Source organism: Pecten maximus, chromosome 8 (assembly GCF_902652985.1).
Source record: "Pecten maximus chromosome 8, xPecMax1.1, whole genome shotgun sequence".
In the NCBI taxonomy this organism is placed as follows: domain Eukaryota; kingdom Metazoa; phylum Mollusca; class Bivalvia; order Pectinida; family Pectinidae; genus Pecten; species Pecten maximus.
The window spans coordinates 6170256-6191359 of NC_047022.1; the positions used below are offsets into that span (position 1 = coordinate 6170256).

General features: G+C 37.4%; 2 protein-coding genes across 2 annotated transcripts; both read right to left on the bottom strand.

The window, feature by feature from the left end:
- Positions 1–281: 281 nt before the first annotated feature.
- On the bottom strand, positions 282–6131 carry LOC117332953 (36.4 kDa proline-rich protein-like). The gene is made up of 5 exons (XM_033892040.1): positions 5091–6131; positions 3200–3397; positions 2518–2631; positions 487–536; positions 282–321 (listed from the first exon to the last, which is right to left on the bottom strand). Exons 1-5 carry the CDS (start codon positions 6129–6131, stop codon positions 282–284), a joined length of 1443 nt encoding a protein of 480 aa, XP_033747931.1.
- Positions 3202–19448, bottom strand: LOC117332819 (nibrin-like). The gene is made up of 12 exons (XM_033891865.1): positions 19368–19448; positions 18338–18471; positions 17836–17978; positions 16860–17019; positions 15961–16064; positions 15277–15394; positions 14189–14379; positions 13416–13507; positions 9792–9858; positions 7738–8943; positions 6943–7002; positions 3202–3397 (listed from the first exon to the last, which is right to left on the bottom strand). Exons 1-10 carry the CDS (start codon positions 19396–19398, stop codon positions 7854–7856), a joined length of 2130 nt encoding a protein of 709 aa, XP_033747756.1. The 5' UTR covers positions 19399–19448; the 3' UTR covers positions 3202–3397; positions 6943–7002; positions 7738–7853.
- Positions 19449–21104: the final 1656 nt, after the last annotated feature.

Genomic DNA, 21104 nt, shown 5'->3' on the forward strand with positions numbered 1-21104 from the left:
GAAATCTGATTTCGTAACTCTATTCTGTCAAACAGGGCTAATTCACAAATGTTGACCAGTTGTTATACATCAATAACCAAGCGTATCCTTATATCACTGGTAGCCATCACAGCACATCTGAAAACATATTTTTAATGCTTGTATCACAATGGAAAGTTGTAGTATGCGACTTTTAATCCATTAGGCTATGATTTGATCAGCTACCAGCGTGAGTAAATCACGATGTTCACAAATGTATCTGGTTAAGTTCTGACCAGATACATGACTGGACAAGTATCTTATCAACGAGATCGGTTACTAGAATGAGATCGAGGTTCCCATCTGAAAAAAAGAAGTAGAAAATTAAGCCTTCAATTTAAAATGATATACAAATTTATTAAATATTTCGTATGTATACAAATACACGAATACAGACACAATCCAAATTCCCTGTAATACTGAATATTTTTCAAAACCCCGACAAAATTAAAAAAATTTTTTACTTACTCAAAGAGTTCCTGTGCACGTCTATTGGCCTCCGATTGTTGACTCTCCGCCTGTATCAAAACAGAAACAAATTAAACACTAGTCTAAAGAAATCAGTAAATGTGTACTTGTGCATGTCTATTGAATAAATGTATATATATAGCGAGAAAAAAGTTTGTGTCCATGTCGAGTTGGGTATATAAAAAATAAAAACAAAACTTAACGACAAACTTTCTCTAGCGCTCTCGCTCTCACAGCTATTGCTACTCCAAAGGAAAGTTTATTTTTGAAAGGACAACTTGATGACGTCCCAAATAATGCTTTTTTAAGTAGCGTAATATTTACTAGTCTGTTGAGACTAAGTCTTAATATTTCTATTATTTAATACTTTTTGTTCCCAACAAAAGAGTATCAGATGAATGTAGTCGATATATATATTGTATTTATATTTCAAAATCATGTGCCACCAAATATCTAGAACATATGGAGTACATAATTTGATTATTAGAGCTGTGTATCACAAGGTGGGTAGCGATACGATACGTATCACGATATATGAGAAGCTGATGACCTATCAGATAGCTATAGTATTCCATCACACAGTAGTCATGTTTTGTTTGTAGTATTTCTGGAATATTGGAGTCTTTGTCTATATTTATTACAAAAAAAACCCAAAAAACAAAACATAAGTTTTGTCCGTTTCCCGCAAAACGTTTTTGAATTTAGGTAATTTGGAATTGAATTTACTCCAACAGCAGCTTTATACCCTGCTGGAACAGCCTTGTCAGCCATGTTGTTAATACACACACAGTATGCTAACGTTGGTCAAGGGAGATAACTACAAATTTTCAAGTATCTCGATATAAATCAAGGATAGACGATGCATCGATGCACCACTCTGCGATCCAATACAGCCATGCATCGGTGAATCGTCACACCACTACTGATAATGTCTAGGCTATTTCAGTACAACACCCATGTCGACCCATGCCCTATGTACATATATAGTACACTCCCAAGAATAGAATGAAGTTCCTGTGATCAGTGGGGTGCAGGATAGAAAGACTGATCTAGATGAATTGAGGAAGAGTAAAAGGAAAGATGGATACAACATAAACCTATTGCTCTCAGTAACTCAAAGTAAACCCTGCTGTGAAAATTCCACCCCAGACATTTTTCTTGACAAGCCTTTTTTATACAGCTGTCAATGACAGGTCGTATAATGGTACCCTTCGCTGTCTGTACGTCCCTCTGTCCGCTTGACCGTCCATTAACTCTTCCTTGTTAGCACTCTCTAGCCGTTATTTTCTGGCCTTTATTTAACAATGGATTTTTTAATCTTATGAAACTTGCTACAAACTTGACACAATAGCTCAAACAAGGTTGTGTTATAGAATCACGTGATAATTCTTACCAGAGTTACGTCCCTTTTATTGCCAAATATTGTGTAGAAAATGCAAGAATTTTCTATTTTCCATTCAATTGCTCTAAGATTTGGTTCACTACAACAAGAAGCAATTATGTTCAACATATATTAGGGGTTTTACACTACATTTTCCTGTGGTAGCTGTTCCAGTGACAGTCGTATCATGTTCCCGCCATCTTCGCTAGCCAAGGCTTCTGATTATGTTACACTTCACAAACCCTTGGCAGATTTAGTTCAGTTGTAGCCCTCAATTCGAAATTACATCCCTTTATGCATCAAATGTTCGACCAATCAAAACGAGCTTTACCGATGTACTTTATCGGTGATGTTTACAGACACATGGAGGCTTGTGTCATTTTGATGAGATATGTGATCAGTGACTTCTACCAATTGATCAAACACTGTGAATGTTTCCGAAAAGATTGTACGTCTCTGTATTTAGGTAAAATGACATGACATAGTCGACAATGTAGCTCTGTACTGGGTGCCGCAATTTGTGTTTACTGCGAAACCAAGTCTGAATGCAAAACAGGATTTGATTGGAACGGGTTTGTGGAGTGTAACGTAATCAGAAGCCTTGGTTAGTGAAGATGTGCTCCCGCTTGCGGCCCTTATGTTAAACCCACCTGCTGAGCTTCCTTGAACCACTCGTCAAGTTCACGGCGCTGAGATATTACGTGTGGAACCAGATCACTGCCACCAATGATACTTGGAAGTCTGTCTAGGCCAGCAACACCAGCCTACAATGAAAAACAAACAGTTACCGTCTGCTACCAAAGGATATTTCAATGATTTTATGATAATTGCGTGTCGTCTCAACCAATAACCAATTTGACCTTTGACCTTAAAGTTAAGGCCAAAGTAGTGACCTTTTGAGGACACGATGTATATATGTTGTGTTAGGTGTTTCCATGACAAAATCAATAACTAATTTGACCTTTGACCTCGAAGTAAAGGCCAAAGTAATGACTTTTTGAGGACACGATGTACATCTGTTGTGTTAGATGCTTCCATGACAAAATCAATAACTGATTTGACCTTTGACCTTGAAGTAAAGGCAAAAGTGACCTTTTGAGGACACAATGTACTTTGTTGTGCTAGATGCTTCCATGACGAAAACTTTATGAAGATGTAATTAATACTTGAAGAATTCTATCAAGGCAAAGTTTTCAAGAAATAGGAGAAACATACATAAATCAGAACAAAATAGCTCCTTTCTTTTCCACTGAATGTGAAAATAGTATATAATTTTAACATATATATATATAATTTTTATATGGTTGGTAAATGTTCATCCTTTCTTAATACCTTCTTGAATTTCTTGAAGTTTTTGACAATACAGCCCTTCCATCGCGAATATCCTGCAGGAACGTCCCTTTCTGACCTTCCAGGAGAGTTTTGAGGTTGTGAAGGTCGTCGGGTCACAAGGTCAACAAAAACGGTCTGGACTAGGTCAGTAGGGACCCCCTCCTCCTTCACATAGTTTCCATGGTAATTATCTTCTTCCTGCAAATATGGTTAATACATCAGAAACCATGCCCTGAACCACTTACTAATCGTCCGACATAACAAAAATGACATTTTCATCCCAATACTGAAATAATTTACAAATAAGAAAACCTGTTCTATATTGTTATCACAGGTAACTAATACATGTATTTCTAATCTAAAATCAACAGGAGGTTTTCAAACTGTTATTGATACAGTATGTTTAAATTTATGAAACAATGCCCCAATATACTGATTTTCAGCCAGATTTTAAAAAAGAAACAATGCTCCACATGATTGTGTGAGGAAATTAAATCAAATGGATGTTTTTTTTTTTTTTTATTAATTTGGAAGTGTAATTTTGAGAAAATATTTGATTTCCCTGTTCCTGTGGGCTCACCAACAATTTGAGACTATATATACCCCATCCCTCCTTAGGTTATGTATACTTGACAATTTGAAAAACGATTTCTATAGTCTTTCTACGTGCTCTAGTCTAGTTTAGGCATGTTCTGGGTGTATTTTGGGTGTTTTGAGGTACTTTTGGTTGTTTGAGGGTATTTTTGGGTGTTTTGAGGTACTTTTGGGTGTTTGAGGGTATTTTTGGGTGTTTGAGGTACTTTTAGGTGTTTGGGGGTATTTGTGGGTGTTTTGAGGTACTTTTAGGTGTTTGAGGGTATTTGTGGGTGTTTTGAGGTACTTTTGGTTGTTTGAGGTTTCTTTTTGGGTGTTTGGAGGTACATGTACTTTTGGTTGTCTGAGGGTATTTGTGGGTGTTTTGAGGTACTTTTATGTGTTTGAGGGTATTTTTGGTTGTTTTGAGGTACTTTTGGTTGTTTGAGGGTATTTGTGGGTGTTTTGAGGTACTTGTACTTTTGGGTGTCTGAGGGTATTTTTGGGTGTTTTGAGGTACTTTTGGTTGTCTGAGGGTATTTTTGGGTGTTTTGAGGTACATGTACTTTTAAGTGTTTGAGGGTATTTTTGGGTGTTTTGAGGTACTTTTGGGTGTCTGGGGGTATTTTTGGGTGTTTTGAGGTACTTGTACTTTTGATTGTCTGAGGGTATTTGTGGGTGTTTTGAGGTACTTGTACTTTTGGGTGTCTGAGGGTATTTTTGAGTGTTTTGAGGTACTTTTGATTGTCTGAGGGTATTTGTGGGTGTTTTGAGGTACTTTTATGTGTCTGAGGGTATTTTTGGGTGTTTTGAGGTACGTTTGGGTGTCTGAGGGTATTTTTGAGTGTTTTAAGGTACTTTTGATTGTCTGAGGGTATTTGTGGGTGTTTTGAGGTACATTTATGTGTCTGAGGGTATTTTTGGGTGTTTTGAGGTACTTTTGGTTGTCTGGGGGTATTTTTGGGTGTTTTGAGGTACATGTACTTTTAAGTGTTTGAGGGTATTTGTTGGTGTTTTGAGGTACTTTTGGTTGTTTTAGGGAGTTTTGAGGTACATGTACTTTTGGTTGTTTGAGGGTGCTTTGAGGTACATGTACTTTTGGTTGTTTGAGGGTGCTTTGAGGTACTTTTGTTTGTCTGAGGGTATTTTTGGGTGTTTTGAGGTACTTGTACTTTTAGTTGTTTGAGGATATTTGTGGGTGTTTTGAGGTACCTTTTGGGTGTCTTGGGGTATTTTTGGGTGTTTTGAGGTACTTTTGGTGTTTGGGGGTATTTTTGGGTGTTTGAGGTTTTTTTGGGGTGTTTTGAGGAACATGTACTTTTGGTTGTTTGAGGGTATTTGTGTGTGTTTTGAGGTACTTTTGGTTGTTTGAGGGTATTTTTGGGTGTTTTGAGGTACTTTTAGGTGTTTGAGGGTATTTTGGGGTGTTTTGAGGTACTTTTGGGTGTCTGGGGGTATTTTTGGGTGTTTTGAGGTACTTTTGGGTGTCTAGGGGTATTTTTGGGTGTTTTGAGGTACTTTTGGGTGTGTGAGGGTATTTGTGGGTGTTTTGAGGTACTTTTGGTTGTTTGAGGGTATTTTTTGGTTTTTGAGGTACTTGTACTTTTGGTTGTCTGGGGGTATTTTTGGGTGTTTTGAGGTACTTTTGGGTGTGTGAGGGTATTTGTGGGTGTTTTGAGGTACTTTTGGGTGTGTGAGGGTATTTGTGGGTGTTTTGAGGTACTTTTGGGTGTGTGAGGGTATTTGTGGGTGTTTTGAGGTACTTTTGGGTGTCTGAGGGTAATTGTGGGTGTTTTGAGGTACTTTTGGGTGTCTGGGTGTATTTTTGGGTGTTTTGAGGTACTTGTACTTTTGGTTGTCTGACGGTATTTTTGGGTGTTTTGAGGTACTTTTGGGTGTCTGAGGGTATTTGTGGGTGTTTGGGGGTCCTTTTGGGTGTCTGAGGGTATTTGTAGGTGTTTTGAGGTACTTTTGGGTGTCTGGGGGTATTTTTGGGGGTTTTGAGGTACTTGTACTTTTGGTTGTCTGAGGGTATTTTTGGGTGTTTTGAGGTACTTTTGAGTGTCTGAGGGTATTTTTCGATGTTTGGGGGTATTTTTGGGTGTTTGAGGTGTTTTTTGGGTGTTTTGAGGTACATGTACTTTTGGTTGTTTGAGGGTGTTTTGAGGTACTTTTGTGTGTCTGAGGGTATTTTTGGGTGTTTTGAGGTACTTGTACTTTTGGTTGTTTGAGGGTATTTGTGGGTGTTTTGAGGTACTTTTGGGTGTCTGGGGGTATTTTTGGGTGTTTTCAGGTACTTTTGGTGTTTGGGGGTATTTTTGGGTGTTTGAGGTTTTTTTTGGGGTGTTTTGAGGAACATGTACTTTTAAGTGTTTGAGGGTATTTTTGGGTGTTTTGAGGTACTTTTGGGTGTCTGAGGGTATTTTTGGGTGTTTTGAGGTACTTGTACTTTTGATTGTCTGAGGGTATTTGTGGGTGTTTTGAGGTACTTGTACTTTTGGGTGTCTGAGGGTATTTTTGAGTGTTTTGAGGTACTTTTGATTGTCTGAGGGTATTTGTGGGTGTTTTGAGGTACTTTTATGTGTCTGAGGGTATTTTTGGGTGTTTTGAGGTATTTTTGGGTGTCTGAGGGTATTTTTGAGTGTTTTAAGGTACTTTTGATTGTCTGAGGGTATTTGTGAGTGTTTGGAGGTACTTTTGGTTGTTTGAGGGTATTTTTGGGTGTTTTGAGGTACTTTTGAGTGTCTGAGGGTATTTTGGGGTGTTTTGAGGTACTTTTGGTGTTTGGGGGTATTTTGGGGTGTTTTGAGGTACTTGTACTTTTGGTTGTCTAGGGGTATTTTTGGGTGTTTTGAGGTACTTTTGGGTGTCTGAGGGTATTTGTGGGTGTTTTGAGGTACTTTTGGGTGTCTGAGGGTATTTTTTGGGTGTTTTGAGGTACTTTTGGTTGTTTGAGGGTATTTTTGGGTGTTTTGAGGTACTTTTGGTGTTTGGGGGTATTTTTGGGTGTCTTTGTATGTATTTAAATCTGAGTAGGAGATCAAGTATAGATTTCCATAGTGGGACCCCATTTGTCGTCAAGCTTATTGATATAACATAATAAGATTTGAACCAAGGGAAGTAACTCAGAAGACGAAAATGATAAATTCCCCATCATCATGGGATTGTACCTCAGCTTGTCCACGTACTGTGGACAGGAATCCTGGAACAGATGGTGTTTCTCTCCCCTTCTGCAAATAGGAAAAGCTCTTTTACTATACATAAATAAAAGAAATGATTTATAGATTAAGTGAAAAAATTAGTTTTCTATTAATTAAATATCTTTCAATAATGTTCCATAATAGACAAATGTCAAACACAAATTACCGGTAAGATAAGTTATCTTTGTTTTTTAATTGACATTTGTCATTTATGGAACAAAAAAAAGTTTTGTAATTACAATTTTTTTTTTAAAAGGTTAAAACGATAAATCTGATGACTTTTTTTTTAGTTTGATCAGAGCATAGTACATGTAGACAAAAACAGCTTTTCCTTAGGTTTAAAATTGCGAGTTTCCTCATAGGTGGCATGTTGTTGTATTTGCATGTGTATTTTCTGATTGTGGGTATAACATGCATCATTCAGTGAGGGTAGTCAGAGATACTATTTGTCAATAAATACACTAATGACAATTCATTATAGACGTACTGTACATATTGTATTCATTCATACATTGGACTGTCAACAGGTATACACCAACAGGTATATATATATCATACATGTATATTTTAGTGATATTCTTATTTCAGTGGTTTTTGGTGCTGAAATTTTTTTTCCTTTAGCTTGATTGTACTAACTGTAGTTCTGTTTATTGTTTTCTACTACATGATAATTACGAGTGTGACATTTCGTCATTGTGCAAATATGCTTAAATTCAGTTACATGCTAAAATATGAGTGCTGAAATTAATATAGTGACAGTATTACCTCTTGCCTCTGTGCTTCGGGCATGTACTGCACCCTGAACCGACGTTCTGTCCGAGATAGGTTTGCGTGGAGTTATCCTCTCCTGTTTGGTGTTCATTTCCTGTCTGCCCGTCTGTTCATCTTCTGGTTCCTCCATCCTGGTGTGGGCGCACTCTAGAGGAGGTCGCAGGTGAGTTAATTCCAGGTTCTTCTTTGACCTTAACTCTTGACCTTTGACTTTTATCCTCATCATCTGATGAATCGTCTAACTTCCTCTTCTTTTTTCCTGTTTTTTGCGATTCCTCAACTATTTCTACTATACCTTTTGTCTGCTGAACTTTACGACCCGAGAGTGACCTATTTTTTCCTTTACCTGTCCATTTTGTCCCAGAATCTGAATCTGAGTCAGAAACTCTCACCTCATGACCTTTACTTGACACTGACCTTTGACCTCTGTTGCTCTCGGTCTCAGATTCGGAGTCCATTATGACGACTTCTTCATCTCTGTCTTTTTTCAAACCTCTGTTGGAACTTACTGATTCTTTCACAACACCTTTACGACTTGACCAATCGAACGGGTCATCCTCATTTTGAACTTCATCGCGTTTTCTTTTAGATTTTCTAGTAAAACCGTAGTCCTCATCTGAATCATCCTCAATAATTTGTCTCTTTCCGGGTCGAGACTTTGGTTCTTGCACGGCTTTCTCTTTTTTAACAACAATGTCCATTGTGTTGTTTTTAGAGCTTTTGGGGCTACATTTACCCCCTTTCTTTGCAAAAGGTCCCTGTGATGTTGAGGTATCTGTCACAATTTCACGAACAGGAGACGATTGAAGATTTAACCTTTTGGAAACTGGTGATACCGGTGACCTTGACCTGAGATTTAAAGATTCACCTTTATCAGGAGCTGGAGATGGTGACCTTGACCTTGGACTTCTTCTGGTTGGTGATAATTTTGATTTCACTGGTTTCTTTTTAGGAGAAGGTGACGCTGCTATTTCAATTGAATTATGCAATCTGTCTGTTAGCGAACTTTGACTTTTTGGTTCAGAAGTCATGGAAGTGTCACTTTGACCTATTGATTTAGAAGTTGTGGCTGTGTCTCTGTGACCTTGACCCGACACCCTTGTTCTTGGAGACTCTTTGGCTTTTACACTGAGTGGAGCAGGCGAAGATTTATGATGTACAGAACTTGATGGTGGAGTTGTATTCTCTTGTTTCACTCTCCTGTTTTGAAAAGCAATAAATGCATGTAAATTGGATCATCAATGAAGTATTCATGTAGGATAAAGGAACTAAAATTCTCAAATTTTAGAGATAATATATAAAAAAAAATCTTTATTAGAAGGGCTATAAAGAGGCTCATATAGATGTACATCATTGAGAACTTTAGCCTTTAGGGCAGGTTCACTGGATATATATACACATAGAATTTGAATTTGAATCATTTTGGAAACATATTAAGATAATTATGTCAACTTACCAGGTAGATTTATTCCCTTGATGGCTAGGCTAGAAGTCAAGAGTACAATAAAAACTAATTTCATCTTATGTTCTAACATATTTGGATTAACATTAAAATCAGCCCATGGCCTCCATACGACCTCAGCTGTGGTGGGGGAGGGGATAGGGTGTTGTCATCTGTGGTTCTGGGTAAATTCTCTTTCCCTTTCATCTTGGTCAACTTCAGTGATCAACTTAATTCAAAACAACTTATCTAGCATTTCTTTTGGAAATAGATCAGATTCCAGACTTTTGGCTTTGATTTTCTTTCTGTTCTTAGGGGTCAGAATCCGTAAAAATACTTCTGCCAGATTCATATACACAATCCTAATATATATTCTCTGCCCCACCCGAAACCTACGTGGGGCAGTTGCCAGGTACTGACTGTAGGCCGGTGGTTTTTTTCTCCGGCTTTCATCCACCTCCAAAACCTGGCATGTCCTTAAATTACCATGGCTGTTAATAGGACGTTAAACAAAAACAAACCAAACCCGAATGATTTTCCTCCTGTATGACAATTTCTGTCAGCTGTGAGGGAGATCCATGAACCATACATTCCATTATAAACTTACTGTGTCTGAGTGAACACAGGGGCCTGTGACAGAGACTGGCTGGGGAGTCGGGACACCATCTGACTCGCTGTCAAACAAAGATACATAAGAAACCAGCTTTACTAAGAACAAAAATATCTTTAAAAAAGATAAATGGCACAGTTTTGATGCTGGTGGTTATAATGTAAAACTGCTGGTGAAATAAATCAACGCACTAATGCATTTCAACACGGATAACAAAATGATATCAGTTTGAATCATTTCTGGTGATAAGACTGCATTTGAATCAGTAATATAATTTTATCAATGTGTCATTTAAAAAGATACATTCACTTATTCAGCTTGCATTCCATCTTAACTCTGTTTCGTTTTAAACTGCATATCTGCATTTTGAATTGACCACTACATTGACCAATCACATATTTTATCTTGACCAGTAACGCCACCTGTCGCATTATATGGGGCCAAAAGAATATACGGCTACGCCGAAAATATAAAACCAAGGTATATTATAATGTAATCTTTTATAATTAAAGGAAAGGATATAACTATGGGGTGTATTTATCATTATTTTCATATTATATTGTTAAACATCCTAAATACATTAATAATTGAAATATCGAAGTCTTATGATAAGATCAGATCAAGGGGCTTGCAATACACATCTTACCAAAGTGTATACCACAGGGACCTGTCACATACACTGGGGCTTGTGACAAAATTAATACTGAAGTTAACATAGAGACTTGTGACACACAACTTATCAATGCATGCACAGAGATTGGGGATATTTTAAGTATTAGTTAGCACAGGGACTTGTGACATACTGATAACCAAAGTTTACATCAGGTCTGTGACAAATTACATGCAAAATTCTACATGGGGGGTTTGTGACAAACTTCTTACCAAAGATTAAACAGGGGTCTTTTGCACACTTACCATGTCTACACAGGGGTCTGTTACACACTTACCAAAGTCTACACAGGGGTCTGTTACACACTTACTAAATTCTACACAGGGGTCTGTTACACACTTACTAAATTCTACACAGGGGTCTGTTACACACTTACTAAACTCTACACAGGGGTCTGTTACACACTTACTAAATTCTACACAGGGGTCTGTTACACACTTACTAAACTCTACACAGGGGTCTGTTACACTTACTCAAGTCTACACAGGGGTCTGTTACACACTAAAGTCTACACAGGGGTCTGTTACACACTTACCACAGTCTACACAGGGGTCTGTTACACACTTACTAAAGTCTACACAGGGGTCTGTTACACACTTACTAAAGTCTACACGGGGGTCTGTTACACACTAAAGTCTACACAGGGGTCTGTTACACACTAAAGTCTACACAGGGGTCTGTAACACACTTACTCAAGTCTACACAGGGGTCTGTTACACACTAAAGTCTACACAGGGGTCTGTTACACACTTACCAAGTCTACACTGGGGTCTGTTACACACTTACTCAAGTCTACACAGGGGTCTGTAACACACTAAAGTCTACACAGGGGTCTGTTACACACTTACTAAAGTCTACACAGGGGTCTGTTACACACTTACTCAAGTCTACACAGGGGTCTGTTACACACTTACTAAAGTCTACACTGGGGTCTGTTACACTTACTCAAGTCTACACAGGGGTCTGTTACACACTAAAGTCTACACAGGGGTCTGTTACACACTTACCACAGTCTACACAGGGGTCTGTTACACACTTACTAAAGTCTACACAGGGGTCTGTTACACACTTACTAAAGTCTACACGGGGTCTGTTACACACTAAAGTCTACACAGGGGTCTGTTACACACTAAAGTCTACACAGGGGTCTGTAACACACTAAAGTCTACACAGGGGTCTGTTACACACTTACTAAAGTCTACACAGGGGTCTGTTACACACTTACTCAAGTCTACACAGGGGTCTGTTACACACTTACTAAAGTCTACACGGGGGTCTGTTACACACTTACTAAAGTCTACACGGGGGTCTGTTACACACTAAAGTCTACACAGGGGTCTGTTACACACTTACTAAAGTCTACACAGGGGTCGGTTACACACTCACTAAAGTCTACACAGGGGTCTGTTACACACTAAAGTCTACACAGGGGTCTGTTACACACTAAAGTCTACACAGGGGTCTGTTACACACTTACTAAAGTCTACACAGGGGTCTGTTACACACTTACCAAAGTCTACACAGGGGTCTGTTACACACTTACTCAAGTCTACACAGGGGTCTGTTACACACTTACTAAAGTCTACACGGGGGTCTGTTACACACTAAAGTCTACACAGGGGTCTGTTACACACTTACTAAAGTCTACACAGGGGTCTGTTACACACTAAAGTCTACACAGGGGTCTGTTACACACTTACTAAAGTCTACATAGGGGTCTGTTACACACTTACTAAAGTCTACACAGGGGTCTGTTACACACTTACTAAAGTCTACACAGGGGTCTGTTACACACTTAAGTCTACACAGGGGTCTGTTACACACTAAAGTCTAACACAGGGGTCTGTTACACACTTACTAAGTCTACCACAGGGGTCTGTACCCTTAAAGTCAACACAGGGGTCTGTTACACACTTAAGTCTACACAGGGGTCTGTTAACACACTTACTCAGTACACAGGGGTCTGTTACACTTACTCAAGTCTACACAGGGGTCTGTTACACACTTACTAAATTCTATACAGGGGTCTGTTACACACTAAAGTCTACACAGGGGTCTGTTTTACACACCAAAGTCTACACCGGGGTGTGTTACACACTTACTCAAGTCTACACAGGGGTCTGTTACACACTAAAGTCTACACAGGGGTCTGTTACACACTTACCAAAGTCTACACAGGGGTCTGTTACACACTTACCAAAGTCGACACAGGGGTCTGTTACACACTCAAGTCGACACAGGGGTCTGTTACACACTAAAGTCGACACAGGGGTCTGTTACACACTTACCAAAGTCTACACAGGGGTCTGTTACACACTCAAGTCGACACAGGGGTCTGTTACACACTAAAGTCGACACAGGAGTCTGTTACACACTTACTCAAGTCTACACAGGGGTCTGTTACACACTTACCACAGTCTACACAGGGGTCTGTTACACACTAAAGTCTACACAGGGGTCTGTTACACACTTACTAAAGTCTACACAGGGGTCTGTTACACACTTACTAAGTCTACACAGGGGTCTGTAACACACTTACTAAAGTCTACACAGGGGTCTGTTACACACTTACTAAAGTCTACACAGGGGTCTGTTACACACTTACTAAAGTCTACACAGGGGTCTGTTACACACTAAAGTCTACACAGGGGTCTGTTACACACTAAGTCTACACAGGGGTCTGTTACACACTTACTAAAGTCTACACAGGGGTCTGTTACACACTAAAGTCTACACAGGGGTATGTTACACACTTACTAAAGTCTACACAGGGGTCTGTTACACACTTACCACAGTCTACACAGGGGTCTGTTACACACTTACCAAAGTCTACACAGGGGTCTGTTACACACTTACTAAAGTTTACACAGGGGATTGTTACACACTAAAGTCTACACAGGGGTCTGTTACACACTTACTAAAGTCTACACAGGGGTCTGTTACACACTTACCAAAGTCGACACAGGGATTACAGTATTGTTCTGTATCACAATGTAACACAGCCAATCCCAGCTCAGCATCCTGACTCATGTGTCTTTTATGCCTGAAATTAAGACATTTCCTAATACATAAAAGACTGTCTGAGAGTGACAGTGGCAATGTTGCATCTTAAACATTTCTCCCTGAAATGCTGCCTTATGAAAATGCCAAACCATGGCCAGTTGGTCAGCAAAAAGATTTTTGTTTTGTCAACCCAACTTTCAGTTGAAAACATTTTCATGGATGAAAGTGACCTTATTATTTTAATATTAAGTGTACTTGTTTTACACTTCTGTAAAACCAACATGAGCATATTAGGTCAAATTCGTTATCTTTAAATATTGCACTTGAATTATAACACAAATTCAAAAGTTGAAGTCTTAATCATAGTGAACTCTACACCAGTAATTACATGATGCAGATACACTGTAAATATAACAAAGACATTGTTGATCACTTTTAAAGTTTAAATTTTCCACTTCTAACTAGCACACAGGGTATAAATTGATGAAGCAATACATTTCCTCTACTGGTTCCTGCTAAAAATAGTCAAAGTCAATCTTGACCAAAAACCCCGGAACTCAAATCTTGTCTGTGATATTATGGTCCTTTATTATTGTGTGAAGTTTGATCAAAATACCTCAAGAAATGAAGCTGGTAGAGCGCTGACAAACTTTGGCGTTAGGTAGATATGTACAAGATGGAGGGAAAGCCAACCTATAATCTCCCCAGTTTTAATACTCACCTAGCAAGCGTCTTTTCCACATATTTGTACCATTCTTTCCACTGGCTTGACGTACCACCATCAGGACCACAGTTCATGACGACTGTGTCTTTTTGTGTGAGGACAGCTTCCTCTCCCCGTTCCTCGGGGCAGGTCTCTATCAACAAAGGCATCCCACCCCCCAGTTCTACTGCCAGACTCATCTTCTGGAACTAATGGCAATGCAATAAAACTTTTATTAATCAAAAATGATCAATTTGATTTTTAAACTTAAATTGCCACTAATGATAGAACAAATTTTGATATCGACCATGGCCAATCAAAACAGTCGTTTCCATTCACCCCATCGAAATTCAACAATTTTCTAGTTCAGATACAAAGAGAGAATAAATATTTTTATTGGACTTTATACATGATTGTGGTTTTTATTCAGATTACATTTAAAAGCCCAAAATTGGAATTATTTTCATGTGGAGAATATAAAGGCCATGCACATGTCTCGAGTAATTAGTAGTCTGCATGAATAGGTTAGATACATACAAATAAAATATCTGCATGAATAGGTTAGATATATACATACAAATAAAATAGTCACAGATTTTAGGAAAATGGGGAACAATCGGATAAATGAATTCACTCTTAACTGTTATGAATAAAATTAAAACTAGAAAATTAGAAGTATTTATAATAAGTACTTTTAAAAGACCAAGAGTTGAATTCAAGTATCAAGTCTAACATCTACATGTCATAATGTACATGTCTTGAGTAAGTAGTCTGAATACACATATACATGTAAGATCCCAATTTCTCAGTATTGTAAAAATAGCATTTGCGCTAAACTAGATTCCAAATTTCCATCAGGATTAGAATTTAAAGCATTATTGGTTACAGTAATATTTAGGGTACAGCAGCCTTTGTGATCACTCTTGCATGGTGGTGAATTTTTCAACTGGGGAAATTTGAGCAGAATTTCAGAAAATACACAACTGGTTTTCAATTGGGAATACGCTTAAGTGCCGGAACCTACACACACCTGACAAAATCCCTGATAATCTCTTTATTATGGTAAAATGTCTATGAAATGGAATCTTAATGATTCAACACTATACCTGCTTTTGCTGGAGAAAGATGAATGTTTTTCCTTGGAAAATTGTCTTGCGACGAGGATCGTTTGTGAAACTAACTTCAGTGGGATCGACTTGAGATTCTGATACAGTAGGCAGGTAACTATAGCAACCAAAAACAGATATCAATCAAACATACATGCAGCTAGGGCAACAATATTTTACAAGCAGTGCAGGTATCTATAGCAATATGAAGGGCACACAAGTGCTGAAGTGTTAATTTCTGGAAAAACCATTGATTCCAATACTAAATTAATATCCGGAAAATCCCAAAAAATATCTTTTCTCTTTTTTTTTATAACAAAATACTTTGATAACCAAATTGTTTAATCTGGAGAGTTTTTTTCGTGAAGATTAAAAGATTTTTTAATCGTACAATGAGCAATATCCTAATTTTGATGTAGGCTAGTTATAAAGAATTCATCCTTTTTTGTTTTTTATTTTGATGGCAGGGTGGACTCAAAAGTTCACGCCCTAAAATTTTAATGCTAAAAAGTTTAATTTCGGTAAATGAAAAAAAAAAGATTTTCATCCACTGTACCCGAAGAAATAATCTCTTTCCAAAGTACCCTTAAAAAGAATGGAAACAGATGAAGAACAGCACAGGGTAGGGACTTATTTGCTGCTTAATACAGTACGTATATATGTTAATATCTTAATAGAAATTACCTCTCAGGATTCGGCTGTTCTTTACTGTTCTCCAGTGATCGCAGATAGGCGTCCAAAAAATCAGGGGAGACAATCGGTTTAGTGGACACCATGGCACACACCACCTATCATACATACGTAAAATACCTAATGTATTGATGATATCATACTGAGTAAGTAAAGAAAAAACCAATAAACAGACAAAATAGTATACATTATAAACCATCTGATATGCAAATAATGTACATGCAATGTCTATTGGTCCTGAATTCATACCAGGGGCCTGGCCATTTATGAGGACAAACTGGTTTAATTTTTAAATGCAATATTTCAAACATATATCTTGAAGAACTTGCAAATGATAACACAGGCCTTGGAAGTCTTTGCCAAGGCTCAACTGAAAACAATATAAAATCATCAGGTCCGTCTTCATTTCATAAATGAACAACACCGGTCTAAGGTGGTCTAACCGTTTTGACCGCAAAAACAAAAACAGCCCAGAACTTCCAGCAGACCTTCAAGAGATCCAACTCTTTGGTTGGAAGAGACATGTCTATTAGAAAAAATCACAGGGGCTTGGCACGATTTTCCAAATGATAGTCCATATATATATGTATAGTATCATACATATATATATATAGACTATCATTTGGAAAATCGTGCCAAGCCCCTGTGGAAAAAATGTTTTGACTCTTCAGATTTCTGAGTAATAATTATTTGACTTCCAAAATTGCTCGGAATCAAGGGTCAAATGGATGTCCTGTCATACAACTGTGACTTTCAAGATAAATCCAGATCTCTCTCATTTCCTATTGAAAACTATCTATTTACATTTCAACAAATATATAAATCGTTAATTTTTTTTCACATGCGATTAATAAGTAGGACAATTAAAGTGAGAGTATAAAGAAGATGTGTACCTTTATTGTGACGCTGATGGAAGTCATGACAAGGTGAGTGCAATGCCGTGACCAGTCCGCTATGATGTGACCACCCAACCGCATCACTGCTTGGCGAACCTGCTTCTTCAACGAAGGACTCAGACAGGAAGTGGAAACTATGAATGGCTCGTACACAGCTCTACCAGAAAGATTAAGTAAATAAACCATTGTAAATAAGTTGTGCTTCAAATTTGCGATAACTGACACCTAAATACCCTTGAACATGTAAATATGAATTTAAGCATTAAGTTTTTAATGTTTTTTGATAAAAGTTCACATAAATCATATTTATGGAATATGTCAAAAAAATATTTGACAATAGATTCCAAAGGGTTTATTGTCAGTACTGCATGTTTTTATGATGGAAATTGACAAAATAACATAGATACTTGTTTCTAAAATAGTTTAAAGTACCCATGCAAGACTCAAGATACTTAAAACTCATTTGATATCATAAAGATGAAGCTGGCTTACTTAATTTTAGAGGAAGCTTTTTCATTCACCACATCTTCAGACTGAGACAATATCAATATTTCATAATTTCTAATTCCCTGACATTTTAACTGAATACATTTCAAAAACAAAATAAAAACAAAAACAAAAACAAAAAAAGAAACACACAAGAAACATTCATCTACATGTACAAGTCCCTCACCTCCAGCCAAAGTTAGGTGTCAAATAAAGGGCCACAACTCTGTATATAATTTGCTCTGAAACTCAGTTGATGAGTGTGGTCCATATGGCCATATATCAAAAAGTACTCATACACATATACATAATTAATTTTTGTACAGTTAACTGTATATAATTGATGCCACAGACAATGCCGCACTGTGAACAAAGGGCCGTAACACTGCATCAGATCCAGTCTTAGAACGCTTTTATTCATCTTTATGCAATTTGGTTTAAACAGGTCTGTGTAATAAATAGGTAGATGACCATCCCGGACACTCACATGAAAGCTGACTTTGGTGAACCAAACATGACCTCGTCTCCATCCTTGACCGTTGTCTGACCTTGAACTTTGCTCGAGTTGAGCATCGTGCCATATTTAGAGAGATCCTTGATGAACAAGGTCGGCAGTAATGAAGGTTTGCTCTGAAATGAAACAAAAATTTCCCCATAATTTTATAAGATTACCAGGAAACCATGCAACACTTAGATGTAAGTGTAAGTAATATAAGATAGCAATGTTCATGTAAATGTTAACTTTATATATTTTACAACAATTGCGAAACAAGTTTTCAAATGAACAATTTATATAAATATATATTAATCATGCTTTTTGGCCCGGATTGAAGTGTGCGAGGGGTTTTGCTGTTGGAGGAAACCCGAGTACCCGGAGAAAACCCACATGGTCAGGCAGTTGACCTCATAACCTTTCACTACATTAACAGACCCTTGTAACTCACATTCACTAAATACACAGAAAAGATTTTCATATCTTAAAATATTACCAGATTAACCTCCGGATGGGTTACTGTCAGCTCGGCATGTTTACGACTGACGGCAGCGTCATTCTCCACAAGGATTTCACAGTCCTTCCGGCCCACAATGTAACTCTTTCCCACCAAGAGTACATGCTGCACATCTGAAAATTAGAGCAGCACACAAGAAAATGTCACACAAAGAGCATGTAATAGAATGTAAACAGTTGATTAATGAATTAAGGAGCCTATATCATAGCAGCTTCAGGGAACGAGTTCCCAAGGTCTCTCCTGATGCTTGTACCTCCCGAGAACATTTTTATCCGTACCTGTTATGTATATCTCTAGGGATTAGAAAAATGTAAATACTCATGCAATAATCAATTCAATTTAATTAATTTAACTACAAATATTAAAGTCGAAATGAGATGATTTTATAAATAAATGATAAAATTTAATTATTGACCATTTAAGTTAAATTGAGATTACTTTAAGTAAATTGCTTCCAAATATGAATAGCACTTACTTCCATGTTACTATAGCTACTGCAAAGTCACTAATTAAAGCGAGGGTCCATACGGACGGAATAAAACATCTAGATGGGACTAAATGGGTGTTCTGGGGTAAATAAATATCTCATGATCATTTATCCATATATGTAAGGTAGGTGTTATGTCACACCCGATTTTATTGTATTTACACCAAATTCTTAGCGACACCAAACGGTGTCGGATAATTCCACGTTTTCATATAGCAGTGCGTTCTGGCCCTACACTACTCCAATAATATTAGAGGTTTACACGCCAGGAAACTTTTGACAGGCTGTCGCAATATCCACCAATGTAATCAGGTGGAATAAGACCTCATATACGTATACACCAGACATGACAGGGCCAGAGAAAACTCGAGCTATAGGAACGCAAGCAGAAATACGCCGATCTACCGATACATTACTGAATGACACACATTTTACTTCCACTAAATACTGGATATTACATGTAAACTGGCAAAGACAACACCTACAATTCCGTCAGAGTAATTATCTTTAGAGATATTCTACCTGGATTTGACAGAGAAGTTAGAAGCCACATCGTCCCGTGTTATTTCCGGAAGTCCATGTACCCGCGAAAATCAAGATCAATCGCTGTCAACTAAACGCTTTTAAAGAATTAACATCAAGACAATATACAAGATTGGGCAGGATCAACAACGATTCACAGGATTAAACAGGAACGGATAAAATTGGACAGAACCGAGGTAGAATTGGATTGTTTAGATGGTGGTTATGTATATTGTTTTATAAGAATGAATATTCAAAATCTGATGAGCTGATATTAAAGAAAATTCTAAAAAAACCAAAATAAAAAAGGCTACGTGAAAATTTAAGGAAGTGATTGATGGATTGATCCCTGTAAAGGGAAAGTCCCTGCCCTGACTGCAGTAATTTATTCAATTCTGAGTGCCCCGTTATTGCCAAACACAATTATTTGATATACACGTCCGACTGCCCAGTGGAGTCAAATATAATAACATGTTTAACACATTTTCATCAATATGCAAGAGGTCCAGCGATAAGGTGATTTATACTGACATACCCGGCCTGTGGGTTGGTTGCTGCGCAATACCTGTAATAAGCTTTCAGGCCCGGAGGTCAAAAGTCAATTTCACCTTTTATGTAAATTCAGAATCAGTTTTCATACAATATATTTAGAATTCTGCTGCTGGGCTTATAACGTGTATGCACTCAGACGTAGTGCAGTTCTTCATAAAAAAGGTTCTGTTTTTAAATACTTTTAGATATAAAAGTATTACACCCCACTGCAAGTTAAACTAGTTTTTTTGTTTATCCTTCCTTGAACATGGGGGATAGTTACGAGCTACGACAGTAACTTAAATACATCAATATATAGCTTTTAAGTAACGGTTAGCTTGTAATAATGATGATATTAATAGCAATAATTACATCAATATCAGAAAATTCGAGACCAAAATAAACAAAAACTATCTACAAGGATGGAAATAACTAGATATTGTAAAGAAATTTTAATAGCTTATAGGAATATGATGTAATAAGTACTAATCTTACAAAACTAATTTATAGAATATCAAGATATAAAGCTTAAGTACAAATTTCATTTACGTTTTTAAATGCTTCATAGAGAATAACTTTTGCAACATGAAACGTCAAGAGAGATATCACCAGTAATTTTAACATGTATGTGTTGTTGTTCATGTGTACTAGAATGTTTGTACTTTAAATTTCTATTTCAGATACGTCACACATTGTGTAAACCATTACAGAGTTCCACGTCAACAGTAGCTATGTTTACTTATGCGCTGGAAGGATAATCACTACAGTACGTGATGAGAGCAGTGAGCCGTGAACCTCAGATCACGCTTCCCATAGAAAATGTGTTCGTCGTAGGTTTTGAGTTTCTGAGTGTAACTTTAAATCACCACCAGTTCAGGACAGTCAAATACGAGATACTAATACTTATAATCAATAAACATTGTAGCAACATCACAATAATGGCGACAATATAGATATAAATTTATTCCATTGTACACAATTCATAACAGCCAAATAAAGTTTATTCGCGACGCAGATGTGGTTGGGGACGACATCTGTTGGCTTAGTGTTACTCATAGTTTCCATTCACCATTTAAAGCAACATCTGTTCTCTTAACAGCGACGTAATAGCTTATGTTGAAATTGTTGACATGGTAAACGTTGGGTTTATATTTATGATTTAACCACAGAAGCCGCAGAATTTTACAATGGCATTGTGTAGGGACA